This window comes from Stegostoma tigrinum, chromosome 38 (assembly GCF_030684315.1).
Source record: "Stegostoma tigrinum isolate sSteTig4 chromosome 38, sSteTig4.hap1, whole genome shotgun sequence".
Taxonomy (NCBI): domain Eukaryota; kingdom Metazoa; phylum Chordata; class Chondrichthyes; order Orectolobiformes; family Stegostomatidae; genus Stegostoma; species Stegostoma tigrinum.
The window spans coordinates 20,085,378-20,106,582 of NC_081391.1; the positions used below are offsets into that span (position 1 = coordinate 20,085,378).

The window sequence follows — 21,205 nt, forward strand, 5'->3', positions numbered from 1 at the left end:
AGCAGATTTCACTCCTCATGAAAGATTAGTCAAACAGAAGAATGGTAGATATGCAAAACTGTCAGATAGTAAACTGCCCTGATACACCGGCTGTCTCTTTAGGTCTTTAAGGATTCTGCAAGCTCTCAGCTCACATTTGGAAGAAAGTTGAGCACTGGCTGCCAAACCTCAGTAAAGTAAGGAACTGCAAAAGCATGTTTAAGAGAAGTGTTGTGTAGTGACAGCATCGCTAGACCAGGGTGGTCAGATTTGAGCCCCACCTGAGAGGTGATTAACATCCAAAAATGAATTGATTAGCAGAGGGTTCAACTGTGTCAAAAGGTGACAGAAGCACCTGCCATACAACCTAGATATGATGGATCTGAACAAAAATCAGTTATTCAATTTCACTAAAAGTGTTTCTTCATTATGGAGATTTTATTTTCCAATTCAACAAGGGTAGATAAAGTTTCTAAAAGACTAATCCATTCACAGCACTGATGGGATTCTAAAATCCCACTCAGCTGAGTGTGAGCCTGTCAAACAGGTACTCTCCCGTGCCATTGGCAGGGGCTCCCAGTCTCTTCAGGTTGGTGATGTGATCTCCCAGCTTCTTGATCATCTTCACTTGCTCATCCAAGTAGTGCCTCTCCAGGAAGTCACACAGCTGGAACAAACAGCCAGAATGTAAAGTTAGAGCAGACAAACATCAAGAATCACACCATTGCATTTTTGAAGTGATTATAGGTGTGTACAAGTGCATTTATTTGCGAGCAGCTTGCTCTCCAGAAACAATGAATAGACTGGAATAGCTTTATTGGCAACTATGCTATTTTAGAAGTGGTTATAGAAAGCCCGGTTTGCCCACAGGGGTCAAACTGTCATTTCACTGAATTGGGTGGAAGTTTGTAAATACATGAACCTCACACCAAGTCAGCAGGGCACCTATCAGTGCCTGACATCTATGGTCACGATGGCTGCTGCTCGAGTACTGGAGAACAGCAAGCCTATGCTAATAGAAGAGCAAGAGCAGATTCCCATGTCACCTTCAGCTCCCTCGAAACATTCATCCCATCAGGAACACACATGAGGGTCTGTGTTGCCAGAGGCGAGTTTGTGCAGATCCAGCAGACTCTGGTTCACATCCTTCTCCATCTGCAGAGCTGTCTGCATTGCCTCCAGACCACTGCCCCACTCATCCTGCTCTGGCTTCTGGAGGGAGAAAGCTAGTCATTTGTGTGGTTAGAAGGTCCAAGATTCATATGAGAGCAAGGAAATGGAGACATCTGGTAATCTGTGCTAAATCCAAACAAAGCATGAAAATCAATTCAAAATTCAGATAAGGTCATGGAGACCATTATCAGACATTTGATCCATCATGAAGAACTGCTGACAGATCAGGATTTAAAAACTGGCTGAAACAGTTGGACAACATTACCTGTATTCAGGCAAGTCCACAGTAATGTGTCATAGTCTAAACTGACATTTGGGCCAGGTCAGTGCTAAAACCCTTTCATTCTGAGCATTCAGATTTGTTGCTTTTTAAGAAAGGCGAGAATTAGCAAAACCAACTCATAACAAGCTGAGACTTTCTATCAAGACGCTTCACTCATCTCAACAAGAGATGTACAGGGGAGTCTAGAACAGCAAGGCCATTGTACAAGCAGGAAACTACACAATTTGCATTTACTCTACAAGACAGAATCCAACCTTGATGTCCTGCAGGAGGACACGGCCTCCACGTTTATTCTGGAATGCCAGAAGTTTCTCAGCATGTTCCCATTCCTCATGGGACTGCTCCTTGAAGAAATCAGCAAAGTGACGCAGGGCAACATCATCCTGGTCAAAGTGAGAGAACTGTGTAAAAAGAAACAAAGTGGGAAAGTTGCTCAGTCACCGAAGTGACCGTCCATCAGAAAGTAACCCAGTCACCATCATGAATCATCAGAGTTAGGTGAGGGAATGGAGGAATGTTGGCAGGACAAAAGCAGAGAAATCATCCCCGTGGATTATGGCCCAAATAGCAGGCATTAGGTTCAGTTTTCCATGAGGGAAGTAAAAGCCAACTGCAACCACTGGCCTGACAGTGCCCTATGAAGTCAGTTAGTCACAACCATGAGGCATCCCTATTGCTCAGCACTGGAAGCTGGTCCGGACATGATCAACTGAGGCAGGATGTTGGCTTGTCGACTAACAGAGCCAGAAGTCTGTCAGCTCCCTCATCAACAAATCTAGTTTCGAGTCTATTCGGCATGGATGCCCAAGTAGAAAATCACACTTGGCATGCAGATTTTCAATCAAAATCAAATAGCAACACTTCATCCTCAGATTCAGTAGCTAGTAGTCTTTTGCTCCTCAAAAGAGCAGGAGCCAGGTTAATTTGGCAACTTAAAAGGTAGAAGTTGATTGGAGAAAGTTTCAACAAGCAGAGTGATTTTTATAAGTTCTTCAGCCAATAAAATAGGGTTAAAGTTAGCAGCAAAGCCAGCTTACCCCTCTGTAGCACCAGCCATACACTGTCCAGAAGAACAATAAGGGCAGGGGACCCTCAAGGGTGAGTTTCAATTTAAGAAACACCTACATTTAAGTGTTCAGTATTAAGTGTGTTAGCTGGATTCAGTCAGGGAAGCAGGAGACTCCAGATACATTCTGCAGGTAGTTCATTGAACCAGAAAACACCAAAAGCCTCATCACAAATATAATCACAGCCTTAAGTCTTGAAGCAATCAAGCCTCACCACGGAGAGGTAAACATAGGAGGAATAGAGCTCCAGGTTGATCTGCTTGTTAACAGCATCCTCACAGTCCTTGTGGTAGTTCTGACACACTTGGGAGGCCATTGTCACTATTCCTGCTCACTATCACCGAGACAGCTCTCATATCAAGTCTTTGTACCACAAGCTCCAGTATTTATACTCCTGGGACATCCTATGTTCAACGAGGGAATGACATCACCAATGATGACTGACATTCCCTGAAAGCCAATTCGGAATCTCCCATGAATTTAGCCCCGCCTCTGCCCTCCCACCAATTAGAGAGAGGGTGTGGGTGTATGAGGCAGAGCTGATCAGAGGTGCAGATTGTTGTCAAGTCTGGATGGTTATTCTGTGATTGGATCAGCAGTCGGTCATTTAGAATCTCCAATCTGCTGGAACTCTCTATCGGGCCATGGTTAGTTTGAAAAATAAAACTAGATTTGGATTTGGAAAGCTTTTCTTTTTAAACTAAGCTTGTTGTGACCAACTGCGAGAGGTGCTCAATGAAGGAGAATCAGTTTCTGCTGGGATATTGGAGAGAAAGGTAGGAGATTGGTAGTAGTTCCTAGAAATTTGTAACAGAAACAAACAGGACAAAGACAGGAAAGATGTTTCTGGTGACCAATGCGCCCAGAACCAAGGGTCACTGTCTAAGGATATAGAGTAGACTGTTTGGGATTGAGTTGAGGAGAAATGTCTTCAGCCAGACAGTGGGGAGTCTGTTGTATTCTGTGGGAAGGAAACAGTTGAGGCCAAAAGACTGAAGGTTTTGAAGAGTTAGATGTAGCTGATAGGGCTATGGGGATCAAAGGGTATGGAGAGAGAGTGTGAAGATGGTACGGAGTTAAGGGATTACCCATCATCATATGGAATGTCAGAGCAGGCTGGAAGGGCTGTATCAAAATGGTTCATAATTTTGAACATTTCAATCAGGTCATCTTTTAATCGTCTCTGCTCCAAGGAGATAAGGCCAATTTTTAAAATCTTTCCTGGTATCATTCCAGCAAATCTCCTTTGCACCATGTCCAGGGCTTTAATGCCCTCCCTTTGAAACAGTGCCCAGAATTGAACACAATACTCTAATGCGGTCTGACCAATGGTGTGTAGTGGTGTAGCGTTACTACCTTGGTTTTATACTCCATGGCTCTCCTTAAAAACACAAGATTCCTATAAGCCTTCTTCATGACTGTTTCATCTTGCCTGGCCACCTTCAGGGAATTGTAGTTTTAAATCCTGAGGGCTCCCTGCTCCTGTACTCACCTTGACGTTGTTCCATTGTACCTGTATTATCTCTTCATGTCTCCATGTTTCTTCGACCAAAATGCATTTCTTGCATTTTTTTGTGTTGAAATTATAAAGTGATTGCCAACATCAAATCTTACCCAATAAAAATCAAGAGATGCAAATTTTGAAGTCTTCAACTGACACCGGACATGTGTGTGTGTCCACTACCCACTATCCTTTCTGTGAAGAGGCTGTTTCTGACATTATCCTGGGCCGTTTAGCACTAATTTGAAGATTCTATATCCGTTCCATACCTTAAGTCCTAGAAGACCCATTGAGAAGAAACAATTCCTCTGAATCTACCCTGTCAAGTCCATTAATGGTCTTAAAACTTTCAAGTACTGCCATCTCTTAACCTTCCATACTGAGGGACTCGGGCAAGCTGCCATCATCATTTAACCAGCTCTTTATCTCTGAGTTGATTCTGGAAATTCTCGGCTGCACCATCTTCAGGCCCAACCTGCCGAAAATGAGATCTCCAGGGATGGTTGAACCAGAACTTGACAATTTCATAAAAAACTCCACCCAGAGGTGTTCAAATCCCTTAGAGATCAGGACTGACATTGAATTAATTTCTTTGTTCAGTGTTTTTATATCTCGTCTCTAGTTTCAATACATTTCTGTCCACTTGTCTCAGTTTCATTTTGATCATTAGTTTTGACAACCCAGCAGAAGATGTCCCCATTTCTAAAACACTCTGGCTCACCTTTCTTGGTCAGGAGTGGATAACTTCGCACTTCCCCTTATTGAACTGTATCAGCCAGTCTTCCCCACTCCATGGAAGTTTGAAACATTCCACTGTCATGATAAAGTGCCACTTGATGTAATGCCATCAGCAAATATTTGAATTGTAGCTGTCCATTTCTTCATCTCGAACACTTATAATCCAAGGAAAATTTAAGGCCCCAGTTTCTCTCCTTGGGGAAAGTAATCACATCTTGCTTTTTCTTTTATTACCTCATGGGATGAAGGTGTTGTTGGCTGGCCCAGCATTTATTGTACTTCCCTAATTATTATTGTCTTCTTGAATTGCTGTTGTCCATTTGGTGCAGGGAGATCCATAATGCCATTTTGGACAGAATTCCAGGATTCAGATGGTATGACTGTAGATTGAGTTTTGCCTCATGAGCTTCATTGAGTATTTTGAAGATTTGATGTAGAGCAATGATGAGGGCAGAGTGGTGGGCGTGATCTACATGGACTGCAATGAAGCGTTTGACAATGTTGCTCATAGTAAGCTGTTTAGCAAAGTGAGATCACATGGAATCCAGGGAGAATTATCCATTTGGATACAGAAATGGCTCAAAAGTGGAAGGCACAGGGTGCCGGTAGAGGCAACAAAGTGTGGAGCCGGAGGAACACAGCAGGCCAGGCAGCATCAGAGGAGCAGAAAAGCTGATGTTTCGGGTTGAGACCCTTAAGAAATTGGGAGGGGGAGGGGAAGCTCAGAAATAAGGAGGAGGGGTGGGACTGGGGATGGTAGGTGGGATGGTGATGGGTGAGTGCAGATAGGGAGTGGTCAGTGAGGTGGGAGAGAAGGCCAAGGAGGTGGGGATTGGTCATGGGATGAGGACACTTTGAAGTTAATAAGGTTAATAAGGTCCACATTTAGTGTCTTGGGCTATAAGCTCCCAAGGCAGAATATGAGGTGCTACTCCTCTAGTTTGAGGATGACATTGGTGTGATACTGGAGGATGCCCAAGATGGACAGGTCAGCCATGGAGTGGGAGGGGGGGGTGGAAGTTAAAACATTTTGTGATTGGAAAGTGTTGTTGTTTGTTGCTCATTGAGCGCAGATGCTCCAGAGAAACTGTCTCCCTCATGGTGGCTACATTGGGTGCAGCCGATACAATAGACCAACTTGAAACAGGTGCAGGTGATCTGTGTCTGATGCCGAAGGTTTGTTAGTTTTTATTTTGAATGGAGACACGGGGTGGATGTGGTGGTGGGGCGAGGGGGTCAGGGAATGGTGTAGCTGTTCCTGCAGTTGCAGGGAACAGGGCTGGGGTTAATGGGGAGTACAGAGTGGATGAGTGAGTGGCAGGGACACCAGCGTAGAGGTACTGGGGTGTCCACAGTAAGAGGGGCTATGCCTGCTTCTGTCGGATATGTGGAACAGTCCCTCTTCTGCTGCTCCACTGGCACTATCCCCTACCTTTTCCTTACTCAAAGATTGAAAGTAAATAGCCAGCTACATTGCTGTGTGGGTGGTGAGTCAGCTGTCGGCCAACTGCTTTCCTTCCCTGAAAGGGTTAGAAAAGTTTAGAACTGCTGAGAGTTGGTCTTTCTGCAAATTAAGTGAAGTGTCTCTTCTACTCTGACCCGCCCCAACCGAAGCCGAGATGCTATGAAGGGAACTCTGCAGATAAAGAAGGTGAACCAGAGTCTCCCGGATCCCCTTGTCTACAAATGTAGCTTTAATTGCACCAGCTGTCCTCAGCAGTTGATTGCTGGAGCAAGAACAGGGACTATGCCACGTTTGTCCCACACGCGACAAGGTGGGCATTGAGGATAGGAGACACTGTTACAGGAGAGAGCAGATTCCTCACTCAGTCTCCTACAGTGGAGACTTGTTAGAAAATCCAATTCCTTAGCTTGGGAAACGAGAACAGTGGTGTATTGCTTGCCCAAAGAAGCATGGAGAAAAAGCAACTTGCATGCCAGATGCTATTGCTGTTACAGTCTTATTAAGGAATATTTTGAATGCTTAGATTCTACCAGTAAAGTTAACAGAATATTACTGGCAAAACTGAGGCCTGGCAGCACCTGGAGACAGACTTCAGTTGTGGAGTCACCAGGCTCAAAGATTAACTGGTTTAATCAACACACATCCAGAGTTTCACCTGCACCTACCCCGCCACCCCGCAAACCCCAGCAATTTCTATTTTGTTTGATCCCAGCTTTTAGGAAAGTTGGAGCATTGCTCGGGACAGGGCACCAGTTAAGTGGCTAACAGTTAGATAGAGTGGAGCAATTTTGGTGAAGCTATTCACGAGAGACTACTCTTACAGAATTGTCACAGTGAGGACAAGACAGATAGTGAGCATTGCGAACAAGCCAAAAGCTTAACAGTTGTGATTTCCGCAACAATTACTCACTTCAAAAATTCTCCTGGCTCTGGATTCAGAAACTGAACAAAAATTGCCAGGGCAAGCATCGATTCAATGCAGAGAGCAAAAAGCCGAAGGGACTGAATAATCAGATAATAAACAGCCAAATAAATGAAGCAGTCACTCAAAGTCGTCAGATACATGGGCAATGTTTTCATTGACTTTTTTGTGCACTCTGCACTTGCACTAGAACACCAGTGTGCAACAGATGGAGTTGTTGAATCCCCATTCAGCTCAGGCTGAGCCTCTCAAACAGATACTCTCCTTTGCCCTTCTGAGGGGCTCCCAGTCTCTTCAGGTTGGTGATGTGATCTCCCAGCTTTTTGATCATCTTCACTTGCTCATCCAAGTAGTGCCTCTCCAGGAAGTCACAGCTGGAAGACAAGACAAGTTAGTTGAGTCCATTGAAGACATTTGGAAGTGACCCTCAATTCAGATCTAACAAATCACTGCCAAGTTGAGGGAGAGGGGCACTCTGGTGATTCATTTGGACTGTTGTAGATTTAACAGTCTGCAGGAGGCAGTTATGAGACAATTGTATTCCCCCTCCCCCCAGGAGTAGACAAACAGATCACTTTCAGGTTAGAAACATTCATCTTTCCTGTAATTTGAAAGTCATCCTGGTAGTTTGTTGCTCTGAAGGCCATCAGCCCTACTTGCTGAATTTAGCAGTGGATGGCAAGGAAGCACACAACCAGCCCAGCTCTTCCCCTCCACCCACTGCATCCCAAAACCAGCCCAACCTGTCTCTGTCTCCCTAACCTGTTCTTCCTCTCACCCATCCCTTCCTCCCACCCCAAGCCACACCTCCATCTCCTACCTACCAACCTCATCCCACCTCCTTGACCTGTCCATCTACCCTGGACTGACCTATCCCCTTCCCCACATCCCCACCTATACTCTCCTCTCCACCTATCTTCTTTTCTCTCCATCTTCGGTCCGCCTCCCCATCTCTCCCTATTTATTCCAGTTCCCTCCCCCCATCCCCCTCTCTGATGAAGGCTCCAGGCCCGAAACGACAGCTTTTGTGCTCTTGAGATGCTGCTGGGCCTGCTGTGTTCATCCAGCCTCACATTTTATTATCTTGGATTCTCCAGCATCTGCAGTTCCCATTATCACTGTTTTGTTGTCCAGCCGGCTTGGGGGGAAACTGAGCACGTTCTGGCCTTTTTAATTCGGCTTTCATATCTGCCCACTGCCACACGGTTATTACGGTGCTGATGGTGACCATTCGGCCCATCGTATCCACCACCAACTCGCTGAGCGTTTCACCTCTTGCCATTCTCCTGCACTGTCCCTGTAATCTCCATGTTATTCCCTTTCAGATATCAGTCCTATTCCCGATTGAATGCGTGAATTGAACCTGCCTCCAACACACTCTCGGACTATACATTTCACACCCTATCCACTCGCTGTGTTGGAAGGTTTTTATTTTCGCAGATCACTTCAGCTTCTTTTGCCAATTTTAAACCTGTGCCTTCTTGCTCCTGACCCTTTCACAAATGGGAACATCGTGCCACTGTTTGTTCTTTCTGGATCCGAATTTGAGCCATTTGCTTTCCAGAGAGACAAGTCCCAGCCTATCCAATATATCCTCACACCTGAAATTCCTCATTCCTGGAGCCATTCCAGTAAGCCTCTTCTGCACTCGCTCCTATACCTCCACTCTTTCCTTCAGTGTGATGTGCAGAACGAGACACAGTATTCCTGTTGGAGTCAAACTTAAGCAGGTTCAGCATAATCACCTTGCTCTTGTACACTTGCCCCTACTAATAAAGCTCAGGGCACTGCGAGCTTTGTAAACGATTCTCTTAAACAGTCCTCAGAGATAATGGGAACTGCAGGTGCTGGAGAATCTGAGATAACAAAGCGTTGAGCTGGATGAACACAGCAGGCCGAGCAGCATCTTAGGAGCACAAAAGATGACGTTTTGGGCCTAGACCGTTCATCAGAAAAGGGGGATGGGGAGGGAACTCTGAAATAAATAGGGAGAGGGGTAGGCGGACCGAAGATGGATGGAGGAGAAGGTAGGTGGAGAGGAGAGTATGGGTGGGGAGGTAGGGAGGGGATAGGTCAGTCCGGGGAGGACGGACAGGTCAAAGGGGCCGGGTGAGGTTAAGAGGTAGGAAATTGAGGTGTGGCTTGAGGTAGCAGGAGGGTCTAGGTGAGAGGAAGAACAGGTTAGGGAGGCTGGGATGAGCTGGGCTGGTTTTGGGATGCAGTTGGGGAAGGGGAGATTTTGAAGCTGGTGAAATTCACATTGATACCATTGGGCTGCAGAGTTCCCAAGCGGAATATGAGTTGCTGTTCCTGCAACCTACGGGTGGCATCATTATGGCACTGCAGGAAGACCAGGATGGACATGTTGTCTCAGGAACGGGAGGGGGAGTTGAAATGGTTCGCGACTGGGAGGTGCAGTTGTTTACTGCAAACTGAGCATCGGTGTGCTGCAAAGTGGTCCCCAAACCTCTGCTGAGTTTCCCCAATGTAGAGGAAGCCATGCCGTGTACAGCAGATGCAGTATACCACATTGGCGGATGTGCAGGTGAACATTTGTTTGATGTGGAAAGTCATCTTGGGGCCTGGGATGGGGGTGAGGGAGGAGGTGTGGGGGGCAGGTGTAGCACTTTCTGCGTTGTAGCGGAAAGTGCTGGGTGTGGTGGGGTTGGACGGGAATGTGGAATGGATGAGCGTGGAGCGGACAAGGGAGTCGCGGAGAGAGTGGTCTCTCTGAAGGCAGACAATGATGGGGATGGAAAAATGTCTTTGGAAGCGGAGTTGGATTGTAGATGGTGGAAGTGTCGGAGGATGATGATTTGTATCCAGAGGTTAGTGGGGTGGTATGTGAGGACAAGGGGGAATCCTCTTGGGGAAGTTATTGTGAGGGTGGTGTGTGAGGAAATAATTGCAGGAAATGCGGGAGACACGATTGAGGACATTCTCGCTCAAAACAAGGAGGAATTGGCAAGTGGCAGTCCTGGAAGAACGAAGACATTTGGGATGTGCAGGAGTGGAATGCCTCTCCTTGGAGCAGAGGCAAAGGAATTGGGAATAGGGGATGGAGTTTTTACAGGAAGGTGGGTTGGAGGAGGTGTATTCCAGGTAGCTGGGAGAAGTCGGTGGGCTCGAAATGGACATTGGTTTGTCGGTGGTTGCCTGCGATGGAGACAGAAAGGTCCAGGAAGGTGAGGAATGTGATGGAGGTGGTCCTTCCACGATGTAATGCAATTACTCCATGCAGTTCACTCACTCCTGCACCCTCTTTAGAAATGCACCTTTTATTTTGTATTATCTCTACCTGCTTTTCCCACCATTTTTTCTGCTTTGAACTTCATCTGCCACTTGCGTGCCCATTCCACCAATATGTCTGTGCTCTTGTGAGGTTCTACACCATGGCCGTCACGCTAAGTTTCTTATCATGTACAAAGTATGAAATTGCATCTTTTATACCAAGGTCTAAGTCATTAGTTTGCTTTTGAAAAAGCCTGGTTCCTTCCCCTAACCCGTGGAACTCCACTACAAACCATCCCCCTCGTCCAGAGAGCATCCATTAGCAGCAGTTCTGTTTCTAGTAATGAGTAACTCGTCAAAGTGACGAGCATCTACTCCTTCACTTGTCCCATTTGGAAAGTGAATGAAAAGCTGATGCAAAAGGACAATGCATCTAGAAGTTGTGGCCTCTCAGTGTTCATAATGTATTGAACCTACTAATTTCCAATTTTGAAACTAGTCCTCAAGCAAACTTAAGAAATCTACTCCCCACCCAAGTCCCCTAACCTGCCATTTCTAAATGGATGCTGTATATGTTGCTTGGCTTCTATTCAAGCAGAGCTTCTGAATGTTGGAGCTGAAAAAAGTTCACAAACAGGACCTCTCCTCCTCAGCAATTTCTGAACCCTGTTCCCCTGCTGAGAGCTTCACTTCAGACAAACAAGGAGGAAAAGAAGTGACCCAAACAATGATTGGCTGCTGTGCATATAAAAGCTATTGGGAGGTATGGAAGGGTAGGAAGTAAGAAGTAATGAGGAATCAGGTGGGGGTGGGGGCGTTGAAGAAGAAAGGCAGAAAAGCTTGGATTCCAACTCTGATTCCTTGAAATCATTCATCTGCTAAACCTCAGGGCCCAAAAATTAAAAACAAAACAAATCCACAAGCTGCAGATGGGAAGGTGTGGGACAGCCCTTACAGTCTGAAAGCTTAGAAAGAGTTTACTGACCCTTACTGCTGTTGGAAAAAGGGTAGAGGAAGCACCTAGTGTCTAGTGTCATCCAGAGAAGAAAGTCCTAGCACTAAGTGGTACACACCTGGAAGGCTAATGTAACACTAAAAGCAAACACCTCATGTACATTTTCATATGGCAAATTTGTATGTTCCATATGTGCACACAATTTAAGCTACCTTTGGAAGAAGCTATAGAAGTGTGTGAAATTTCTATTGTGGATTTTTTCAGTCAAGTTTCCTGGTTAGCTGTTGGTAATTTAGGTAGTTTTAAAACAAAGATCCAAAATCCAGATCCACAAATACTTGTATTTCCATTTGGAATGGCAGACAGAAAAAGGCAAAGTGTTTGTCAGAATTAGGTCACAAATGGACCAGTTTCTTCTATAACCCCATTCAGCTGAGTGTGAGCCTGTCAAACAGGTACTCTCCCATGCCATTGTCAGGGGCTCCCAGTCTCTTCAGGTTGGTGATGTGATCTCCCAGCTTCTTGATCATCTTCACTTGCTCATCCAAGTAGTGCCTCTCCAGGAAGTCACACAGCTGGAGAAAGAAAAGAAATGAGTAGCTCACTAAACAGAAAGCATCTTGGTACTTCAAATGCTCTGCTATGTGAATAGGTACGTTTAACCTCGAGGACCAATGCTTGATCACCTTCAGACAAAAAAAGAGAGAGAGATTGTGAAGTACTCACATGAGGGTCCATGTGGCCAGAGGCCAGTTTGTGCAGATCCAGCAGACTCTGGTTCACATCCTTCTCCATCTGCAGAGCTCTCTGCATTGCCTCCAGACCATTGCCCCACTCATCCTGCTCTGGCTTCTGGAAGAAGGGTTTTGTTAGTCAGAAGCTGCTATGGGCTTCTGTACTAGAACTAAAGGCTGTGCCTTTCAAGGCTAAAAAAGGCTTGAACCACATGTTGCAGATTGCCACCCTCCACTTTTGGAGAGAGAGAGAGAGAGAGAGAGAGAGAGAGAGAGAGCGAAGAAATTCGGAATCAATGCACATGTGATGTTAGTGCTGGAGCTTAAGTGCCTGATGCAGCGTTTGAAGTCAGTCGCTCCCCCATACAAATGGGGAATTGTTGGAGTCAGTGAAGTACTAGACTATCCTACTGCCTAGTCAGTTCCAGCTGCAAATAAGGGAATGCAAAGCAAAAATGTTGCATTGTCCTAAGTGACTCCAGCCCAGATGTTTCCAATGGTCAATCGTTTAAGACCACCAGGATGATAGTGGAAAAAAAAATCACTGGGCACTACAGTCGAATGAAACCTCAAACTCCTTTGCCATTTGAGCATTTTAGAATTCAATTAAATTCCTAAACACCACCCTATCCATGTGGATGGAAACCTTGGTTAAGAAACCAAGCAGGTTTCTTAAAACCATGAATTTAAGTCAAGTACAGGTCATACAGAGGAGTGCTCATCTCAATCAATTGTTTCTGATCACTCCACGAGCTCCATTGGATTAGAAAAGCCAACAAAAACCATTTCAGCCCATGCACTTGAACAGGTGCAGAATCAAAGATACAGGCTATCCAAAACACACAGGCTTCTGTCAAAGTAAACCCTCAAGCTTTCCCCTTTTAAATTAAACAGGGGGGTTAAAAGCCCAACCTTGATGTCCTGCAGGAGGACTCGGCCTCCACGTTTATTCTGGAATGCCATCAGTTTCGCAGCATGTTCCCGTTCCTCATGGGACTGCTCCTTGAAGAACTCAGCAAAGTGTCGCAGGGCAACATCGTCCCTGTCAAAGAGAGAGCTGTGGAGGGAAGGATTGGACAGGAATCAATTAAAGTAGACCCAGACATTCTAAGAGCCAAGGGCTTGGTTACTCATTCTCTACCTGGCTTCAAGTTAGAGACTTGGAATTTCAGTCAAATATGTTGGCCTCAGCTAGTTTGAAATCTAGTCATGTCTGACCACATGCAACCCCCATCCTTGTGTTTGGGGGATCATGTTAGGAAATAGTAGATGTTAAGAGGCCAGAGACAGCAGTAATTTTTGCCTTAGCATTCCACTTACTCTACTTAATGCCACAAAGACTTGCTTCCCTCACTCATCAGGGAGGTGGTACAGAAGAACCATCTGAACAGCCCAGCATTGACTCCTCACATGGATTAGTAATGTCAGTTCAGGTAAGAAAGATCTAGTCAGTTTTGGGGGCAGTGAAAACAAGATTGATCAGCTAGCTCCTCACCTCAACATTCAGTTTTACCATTAAAGTAAGGAATTAGATTGCTCATGTGGACTAGAATAATTCTTGTTGTCAAACCCACAGACACCTCAGATTTAGCCAGTTTAAAAGAACACGACAATGACAAGTTAGACAACAGACTTGTATCACAATTTACTTGGCAGGGGAGGCAGAGATTAGAATTAACCCTTAAATTACAGGTCACTAACACCAGAACTTGTTGCTCAGAATAGTGAATTATTAATAACTTTGAAAGAGTACCCAGAAGATACAGCACTCACCATGGAGAGGTAAACATAGGAGGAATAAAGCTCCAGGTTGATCTGTTTGTTAACAGCATCCTCACAGTCCTTGTGGTAGCTCTGACACACTTGGGAAGCCATCTTCACACCTAATTACAAAAAGCAAACTCAAACAACAGCCTAACCCCACCTCCCATGAGCTCTAGTATTTATGTAAATGGGAATCTGCATTCCAACAGGAAATGTTATCACCAATAGTGCTTGGCTATTAGGGATTTCCAATCAGGAAGCTCCCATGAATACAGGCATTAATCAGGGAGAGGTGCTGGTGGGAGCTACGTACAAAGCAGAGCCAATCGGTTCATGAAGGCAGCTCAACCCCACCTTCTCAAGGGGAATCTAGCAATGTACAATAAATGCTGGCCCAGCCCATGACTGCCCTTGTCCTGCAAGTGAATACTCAAAAAAATTACAGTGCCGTAGGAGGACGCTTGGTCAATTGTGCTGCACCAGATCCATTGTGCTCATCTCTTGCCATGTCCCAGCACATCACCACGATCCCAAAAGAAAACCCAATGTTCTCTTCAAAGCTTCAATTGTACCTGCCTTCCCCACATCTCCAGGCAGCACATTGCACAAACTCTCCACATTCTGTGTAAAAATGTTTTTTTTCTCACTTCACCCTTGCTTTGTTTGCACATCACTTTAACTATCCCCTCACGTATCTACTTTTTAAAATTTGTGGACGGGATGAGGGCATTGCTGACTAGGCAGCATTTATTGCCCATCCCTAATTGCCCAGAGGGCAGTTAAGGGTCAACCACATTGCTGTGGGTTTGGAGTCTCATGTTGGCCATTTGGCAGTATGGCAAATGGCGGTTTCCTTCCTGAAAGGACATCAGAGGACCAGATGGATTTTTCCAACAATTGACAATGGACTCATGGTCATCATTAGATTCTTAAACTCCAGATATTTATTGAAATCAAATTCCACCATTTACCATGGTGGGATTTGAACCAAAGTCCCCAGAACATGATCAAGGTCTCTGGATTAACAGTCCACAATCATACCACGAGGCCATTGCCGAGTAAAAACTAAATGGGTTACTTAACAACAGCCAAGAATCTTGGATCTGAATGTTCAGTTTATTCCCAAGGTTTTGGCAGAGCAGGGTTTAGATTTCCAGTATTGTGTGTGTGAGGAGCACCATCCCTAATGGATGAGCTCTAACCTTTAGGTTATGCTGCTGTCTACACCTATTTCCCCTTGTCCGAAAATATCCCACCCGAGAACATCGTTTTTCTCTCGTTGACTCTATCAAATCAATTAATCAGCTTCAAATCTTAATAACAATTATTTCTTGTTCTTCTACACTCACAGGAACTTGAGGTTTTAAAAAATGTTGTTTTGGGATGTTGGCATCACTGGCGGGGCGTGTATTTATTGCCCATCCCTAGTTTCCTCTTGAGAAGGTGGTGGTGAGTTGCCTTTGTGAACAGTTGCAATGTCCATCTGGTGAAAATAGACTCAGATTGCCCCAAAGGAGAGAATTCCAGAAATCTGACTGATTTAACACTGCAGTAACATTGAAGGGACGGTAATATATTTCCATGCCAGGATGGTGGATGGATTGGAGGGGAACCTGCAGGGGGTGGTGTTCCCACGTATCTACTGCCCTTGTCCGACCAGATGGAAGTGGATGTGGCTTTGGAAGGAGCTGTCAAAATACCTGAATTTCATCTTCAATGCAAATTGCCTTCAAAGTTTAACCCTTTCGACCTGTTGTCATCCTGTGCTGCATTCCCTCAAAGACTCAGAGATCGAGACCTGAATACAGTATCATAGATATGCACTCACTGGCATTTAATAAATGGTAGCAGAACTGTCAGATCAATAACATGGGGGCATCATTTTAAGGTGAAGAGCAGTAGGTTTAGAGGGGATTTGCCAAAAACATTTTTCACCCAGATGGTGTGATGGGAATCTGGAATGCACTGTGTGGGAGTGTAGTAGAGATGGGAAACCTCACAACTTTTGAAACGTACATGGATGGGCACTTGAAGTGTCATTACACTTAAGGCTATAGGTGAAGTGCTAGAAAGTGAGATGAGTGTAGATAGGTCAGCACAGACCTGATGTCTATGGCCCGAATGTCGAGCTCTTTGTATTCCAGACAATTCTGTGCCTGTCCACTAGCTCTTGCAATTTCTGCAGATGGATCCCGTAACCTTATGGTCACCACCAATTCTGTTCCCCGAATGTCACAGTTTAGCTAATTTCTCTTTCTTGTTCCGAAGTGCATGGCCTCACTCTTCCTCACATTGAGGCCTGCCTGCTCCTGTTTGCTCATTCATTTCAACAATGGCTTGTTGCAAACTTGCAGGTCCCATCCACACCATCCACTTTGTCGCTTCACTTTGTTTTGTCAGGAAATTTGGACATATATCTCTCAAGTCCTTCATCTACGTCAATCTGTCAATGTGAAACTGAAGCCCATGTGGAGATTCCTGGGAATGAGAGTCAAATTTTGTCAATCAAAGTTGGCAGCCATTCTGTCAGCCACCTTCCCCTTTCCCCATTCCCACCACATGTCCAACAGTATCTTCCTATTGTACGTGCATGCATTTTTCCTAATTATGTCATGGATACTCGTCATTGGTAGAATTGATATTAGTTGCTTTGACTGTTCTCAAACTGATAGCATCAGTCCTCCAGGTCAGAGCTCCCGGATTCACCTTAGGGTTTGACGAGTTTGTAAATGAATATTTCTCCCTGTACATGATGTCAAATTAAACGACATCTGAAGGTTTGAAGCATCTCTCATCTGGTCTAGAAGAGGTCAGGGACACTGACACTGATCACAGCAGTTTAGGATATTACCCTGCACGAGATAGCCTGCAGCAAATCTGCAAATCAACCAGTCACACTGGGAAAACAGAGATAATGGGAACTGCAGATGCTGGAGAATCCAGGATAACAAAGTGTGGAGCTGGATGGACACAGCATGCCAAGCAACATCTCAGGAGCACAACACTGGGGGAATCAGACAGGATGCCTCTCTCAGAATCCTATCACTCCCATTGCTGTTAAGTTTCATGTGGAGCTTTATCCGATCAAGCTCAGGAGCTCTATCATCCATTCCTTCTTCTGTAAGGAAGTTGTCTGTTGGATTTCTCTTAGATTTGAGAAGCGAGATTTTAGAAAAAAAATGAACAGCAGTATCATCTCAGGACCAGAGTCAATTCTTTTGGTATTTCCTGACACCAGAAAATATAGTCCTTTCAATTTAGAGTGCAGGAAATTGTTGAACAAATTGCAGCCTGAGAATCTACGTCCAGTACCAGATTTAAGTCCGGCATGATAATGTCTCACTTGTGCACCCCTGCCCTCCTCAGGACTGACTCTGAACACTGCAGTATATGGAGGATGACTATTCAGTTAGTTCGCTACATCCAGGGTAAGCACCAGGATCCCTTACTCATTTAATTGTATGCTTGCGACAACACAAAAAAAAAATGGGAGCGAGAGTCCACGTGGCGGACTCCCAAGGCAATGGCCACCTACCTCTATACAACAGAGACTCTATCACTGGTGTGTCTCGCAAGCCGGCCGCTGTTTGGATAATGAGTGCTTTCCTGAAGTTTTGCAGTCGGCCCAGTTGTTTGTCTTAAACTCAGGGCTGTGTGAGCTGTTAATTGCCAGTGCTTAAACTTGTGGAAGAGTTTTCTAACCAAGTGCCAGCCGAAGCTATTTCACATGAGCACCAACTGCATTGCTGAGCCACTCGAGTCACATGCAGGCCAGATCAGCTAAGGGTAGCAGATTTCACTCCCAGAGAAAGATTAGTCAAACAGAAGAATGGGAGATATGCAAAACTGTCAGATAGTAAACTGCCCTGATACACCAGCCATCTCTTTCGGTTTTTAAAGACTCTCCAAATTCTCAACTGAAATTTGGAAGAAAATTGATCACTGACGTTTGGCAGCCAGTAAAATAAGGAACTGCAAAAGCATGTTTAAGAGAAGTGTGGTGTAGTGGCAGCATCCCTAGACAAGGATGGTCAGGTTTGTGCCCCACCCGAGAGGCGATTAACATCCAAAAATGAATTGATTAGCAGAGGGTTCAACTGTGTCAAAAAGGTCAAAGAAGCACTTGCCATACAACTGAAATATCATGGATCTGGACAAAAATCAGTTATTCAATTTCACAAAAAGTGTTTCTTCATTATGGAGATTTTATTTTCCAATTCAACAAGGGTAGATAAGGTTTCTAAAACACTAAATCCATTTACAGCACTGATGGGATTCTAAAATCCCACTCAGCTGAGTGTGAGCCTGTCAAACAGGTACTCTCCCGTGCCATTGGCAGGGGCTCCCAGTCTCTTCAGGTTGGTGATGTGATCTCCCAGCTTCTTGATCATCTTCACTTGCTCATCCAAGTAGTGCCTCTCCAGGAAGTCACACAGCTGGAAAACAAGACAAAATTAATTCAGAGGAATCAAAAAGGTGTCTAAATGACCTCCCATGACAGATGTGACGATGACCACCATGTGGAGGTCCACTCAGATGTATTTGAAAGTTTGTTTAGCGCCCTTGAAACATTCATCTCATCAGGAACTCACATGAGGGTCAGTGTTGCCAGAGGCGAGTTTGTGCAGATCCAGCAGACTCTTGTTCACATCCTTCTCCATCTGCAGAGCTGTCTGCATTACCTCCAGACCACTGCCCCACTCATGCTGCTCTGGCTTCTGGAGGGAGAAAGATAGTCATTAGTGTGGTTGGAAGGTCCAAAACTCTCATGAGGGCCTGAAAAAAAAAAATGGAGACACATGGTAATCTGTGCTCAGTCCAACCAAAGGATGAAAAATCAATTCAAAATTCAGAGGAGGTCATGGAGACCATTATCAGACATTTGACCCATCATGAAGAACTGCTGACAGATCAGTATTTAAGAACTGGCTGAAACATTCGGACAACATGACCTGTATTCAGGCAAGTCTACAGTAATGTATCGTAGTCTAAACTGACATTTGGGCCAGGTCAGTGCTAAAACCCTTTCATTCTGAGCATTCAGATTTGTTGATTTTTAAGAAAGGTGAGAATTAGCAAAACCAACTCACATCAAGTAGAGACTTTCTACCAAGACGCTTCACTCATCTCAACACGAGATGTACAGGGGAGCCTAGAACAGCAGGGCCATTGTACAATCAGGAAACTACACAATTTGCATTTACTCTGCAAGACAGAATCCAACCTTGATGTCCTGCAGGAGGACACGGCCTCCACGTTTATTCTGGAATACCATCAGTTTCTCAGCATGTTTCCGTTCCTCATGGGACTGCTCCTTGAAGAACGCAGCAAAGTGACGCAGGGCAACGTCATCCCGGTCAAAGCGAGAGAACTGTGTAAAAAGAAACAAAGTGGGAAAGTTGCTCAGTCACCGAAGAGACCTTCCATCAGAAAGTAACCCAGTCACCATCATGAATCATCAGAGTTAGGTGAGGGAATGGAGGGATGTTTGCAGGACAAAAGCAGAGAAATCATCCCCATGGATTATGGCCCAAATAGCAGGCATTAGGTTTAGTTTTCCATAAGGGAAGTAAAGCCAACTGCAACCACTGGCCTGACAGTGCCCGATGAAGTCAGTCACAGCCATGAGACATCCCTATTGCTCAGCACTGGAAGCTGGTCCGGACATGACCAACTGAGGCAGGATGTTGGCTTGTTGACTAACAGAGCCAGATGTCTGTCAGCTCCCTCATCACCCAACTGAACAATTCTAGTTTTGAGTCTATTCGGCATGGATGCCCAAGTAGAAAGTCACACATGGCATGCAGAGTTTCAATCAAATCAAATAGCAACACTTGAAGTTGATTGGAGAAGGTTTCCACAAGGGGAGTGATTTTTATACAAATTCTTCAGCCAATAAAATAAAGCTAAAATCAAAGCCAGCTTACCCCTCTGTAACTAGGGCCATACGCTGTCCAGAAGAACAACAAGGGCAGGGGACCCTCAAGGGTGAGTTTCAATTTAAGAAACACCTACATTTAAGTGTTCAGTATTAAGTGTGTTAGCTGGATTCAGTCAGGGAAGCAGGAGACTCCAGATACATTCTGCAGTTAGTTCATTGAACCAGAAAACACCAAAAGCCTCATTACAATTAAAATCACAGCCTTAAGTCTTGAAGCAATCAAACCTCACCATGGAGAGGTAAACATAGGAGGAATAGAGCTCCAGGTTGATCTGCTTGTTAACAGCATCCTCACAGTCCTTGTGGTAGTTCTGACACACTTGGGAGGCCATTGTCACTATTCCTGCTCACTATCACGTAAACAAGTCTCATACGAAGTCTCTGTACCACATGCTCTAGTATTTATACTCCTGGGACATCCTATGTTCAACGAGGGAATGACATCACCAATGATGACTGACATTCCCTGAAAGCCAATTAGGAATCTCCCATGAATTTAGCCCCGCCTCTGCCCTCCCACCAATTAGAGAGAGGGTGTGGGTGTATGAGGCAGAGCTGATCAGAGGTGCAGATTGTTGTCAAGTCTGGATGGTTATTCTGTGATTGGATCAGCAGTCGGTCATTTAGAATCTCCAATCTGCCGGAACTCTCTGTCAGGTCATGGCTAGTTTGAACAAAAAATTAGATTTGGATTTGGAAAGCTTTTCTTTCTAAGCTTGTTGTGATCAACTGCAGGAGGTGCTCAATGAAGGAGAATCAGTTTCTGATCATGTTCTGCTGGGATATTGGAGAGAAAGGTAGGAGATTGGTGGTATTTCCTAGAAATTTGTAACAGAAACAAACAGGACAAAGACAGGAAGGATGTTTCTGATGACCAATGCGCCCAGAACCAAGGGTCACTGTCTAAGGATATAGAGTAGTCTGTTTGGGATTGAGATGAGGAGAAATGTCTTCAGCCAGACAGTGGGGAGTCTGTTGTATTCTGTGGGACAGGAAACAGTTGAGGCCAAAAGACTGAAGGTTTTGAAGAGTTAGATGTAGCTGATAGGGCTATGGGGATCAAAGGGTATGGAGAGAGAGTGTGAAGATGGTACTGAGTTAAGGGATTACCCATGATCATGTGGGATGCCAGAGCAGGCTGGAAGGGCTGTATCAAACTGCTTCATAATTTTGAACATTTCAATCAGGTCATCTTTTAATCTTCTCTGCTCCAAGGAGATAAGGCCAATTTTTAAAATCTTTCCTGGTATCATTCCAGCAAATCTCCTTTGCACAGTGCCCAGGGCTTTAATGCCCTCCCTTAGAAACAGTGCCCAGAATTGAACACAATACTCTAATGTGGTCTGACCAATGGTGTGTAGTGGTGTAGCGTTACTTCTTTGCTTTTATACTCTCGGGCTCTCCTTAAAAACACAAGGTTCCTATAAGCCTTCTTCATGACTGTTTCATCTT

At 44.9% G+C, this 21,205-nt stretch overlaps 3 protein-coding genes across 3 annotated transcripts; all 3 read right to left on the reverse strand.

Moving 5' to 3' along the window:
• Positions 1-499: 499 nt before the first annotated feature.
• On the reverse strand, positions 500-2,821 carry LOC132206517 (ferritin, heavy subunit-like). The gene is made up of 4 exons (XM_059640707.1): positions 2,717-2,821; positions 1,690-1,836; positions 1,066-1,191; positions 500-646 (listed from the first exon to the last, which is right to left on the reverse strand). Exons 1-4 carry the CDS (start codon positions 2,816-2,818, stop codon positions 500-502), a joined length of 522 nt encoding a protein of 173 aa, XP_059496690.1. The 5' UTR covers positions 2,819-2,821.
• An 8,921-nt stretch (positions 2,822-11,742) lies between these two features.
• Positions 11,743-13,923, reverse strand: LOC132206443 (ferritin heavy chain A-like). The gene is made up of 4 exons (XM_059640609.1): positions 13,802-13,923; positions 12,961-13,105; positions 12,041-12,166; positions 11,743-11,889 (listed from the first exon to the last, which is right to left on the reverse strand). Exons 1-4 carry the CDS (start codon positions 13,921-13,923, stop codon positions 11,743-11,745), a joined length of 540 nt encoding a protein of 179 aa, XP_059496592.1.
• A 4,178-nt stretch (positions 13,924-18,101) lies between these two features.
• LOC132206518 (ferritin, heavy subunit-like) lies at positions 18,102-20,085 on the reverse strand. The gene is made up of 4 exons (XM_059640708.1): positions 19,984-20,085; positions 19,037-19,183; positions 18,405-18,530; positions 18,102-18,248 (listed from the first exon to the last, which is right to left on the reverse strand). Exons 1-4 carry the CDS (start codon positions 20,083-20,085, stop codon positions 18,102-18,104), a joined length of 522 nt encoding a protein of 173 aa, XP_059496691.1.
• Positions 20,086-21,205: the final 1,120 nt, after the last annotated feature.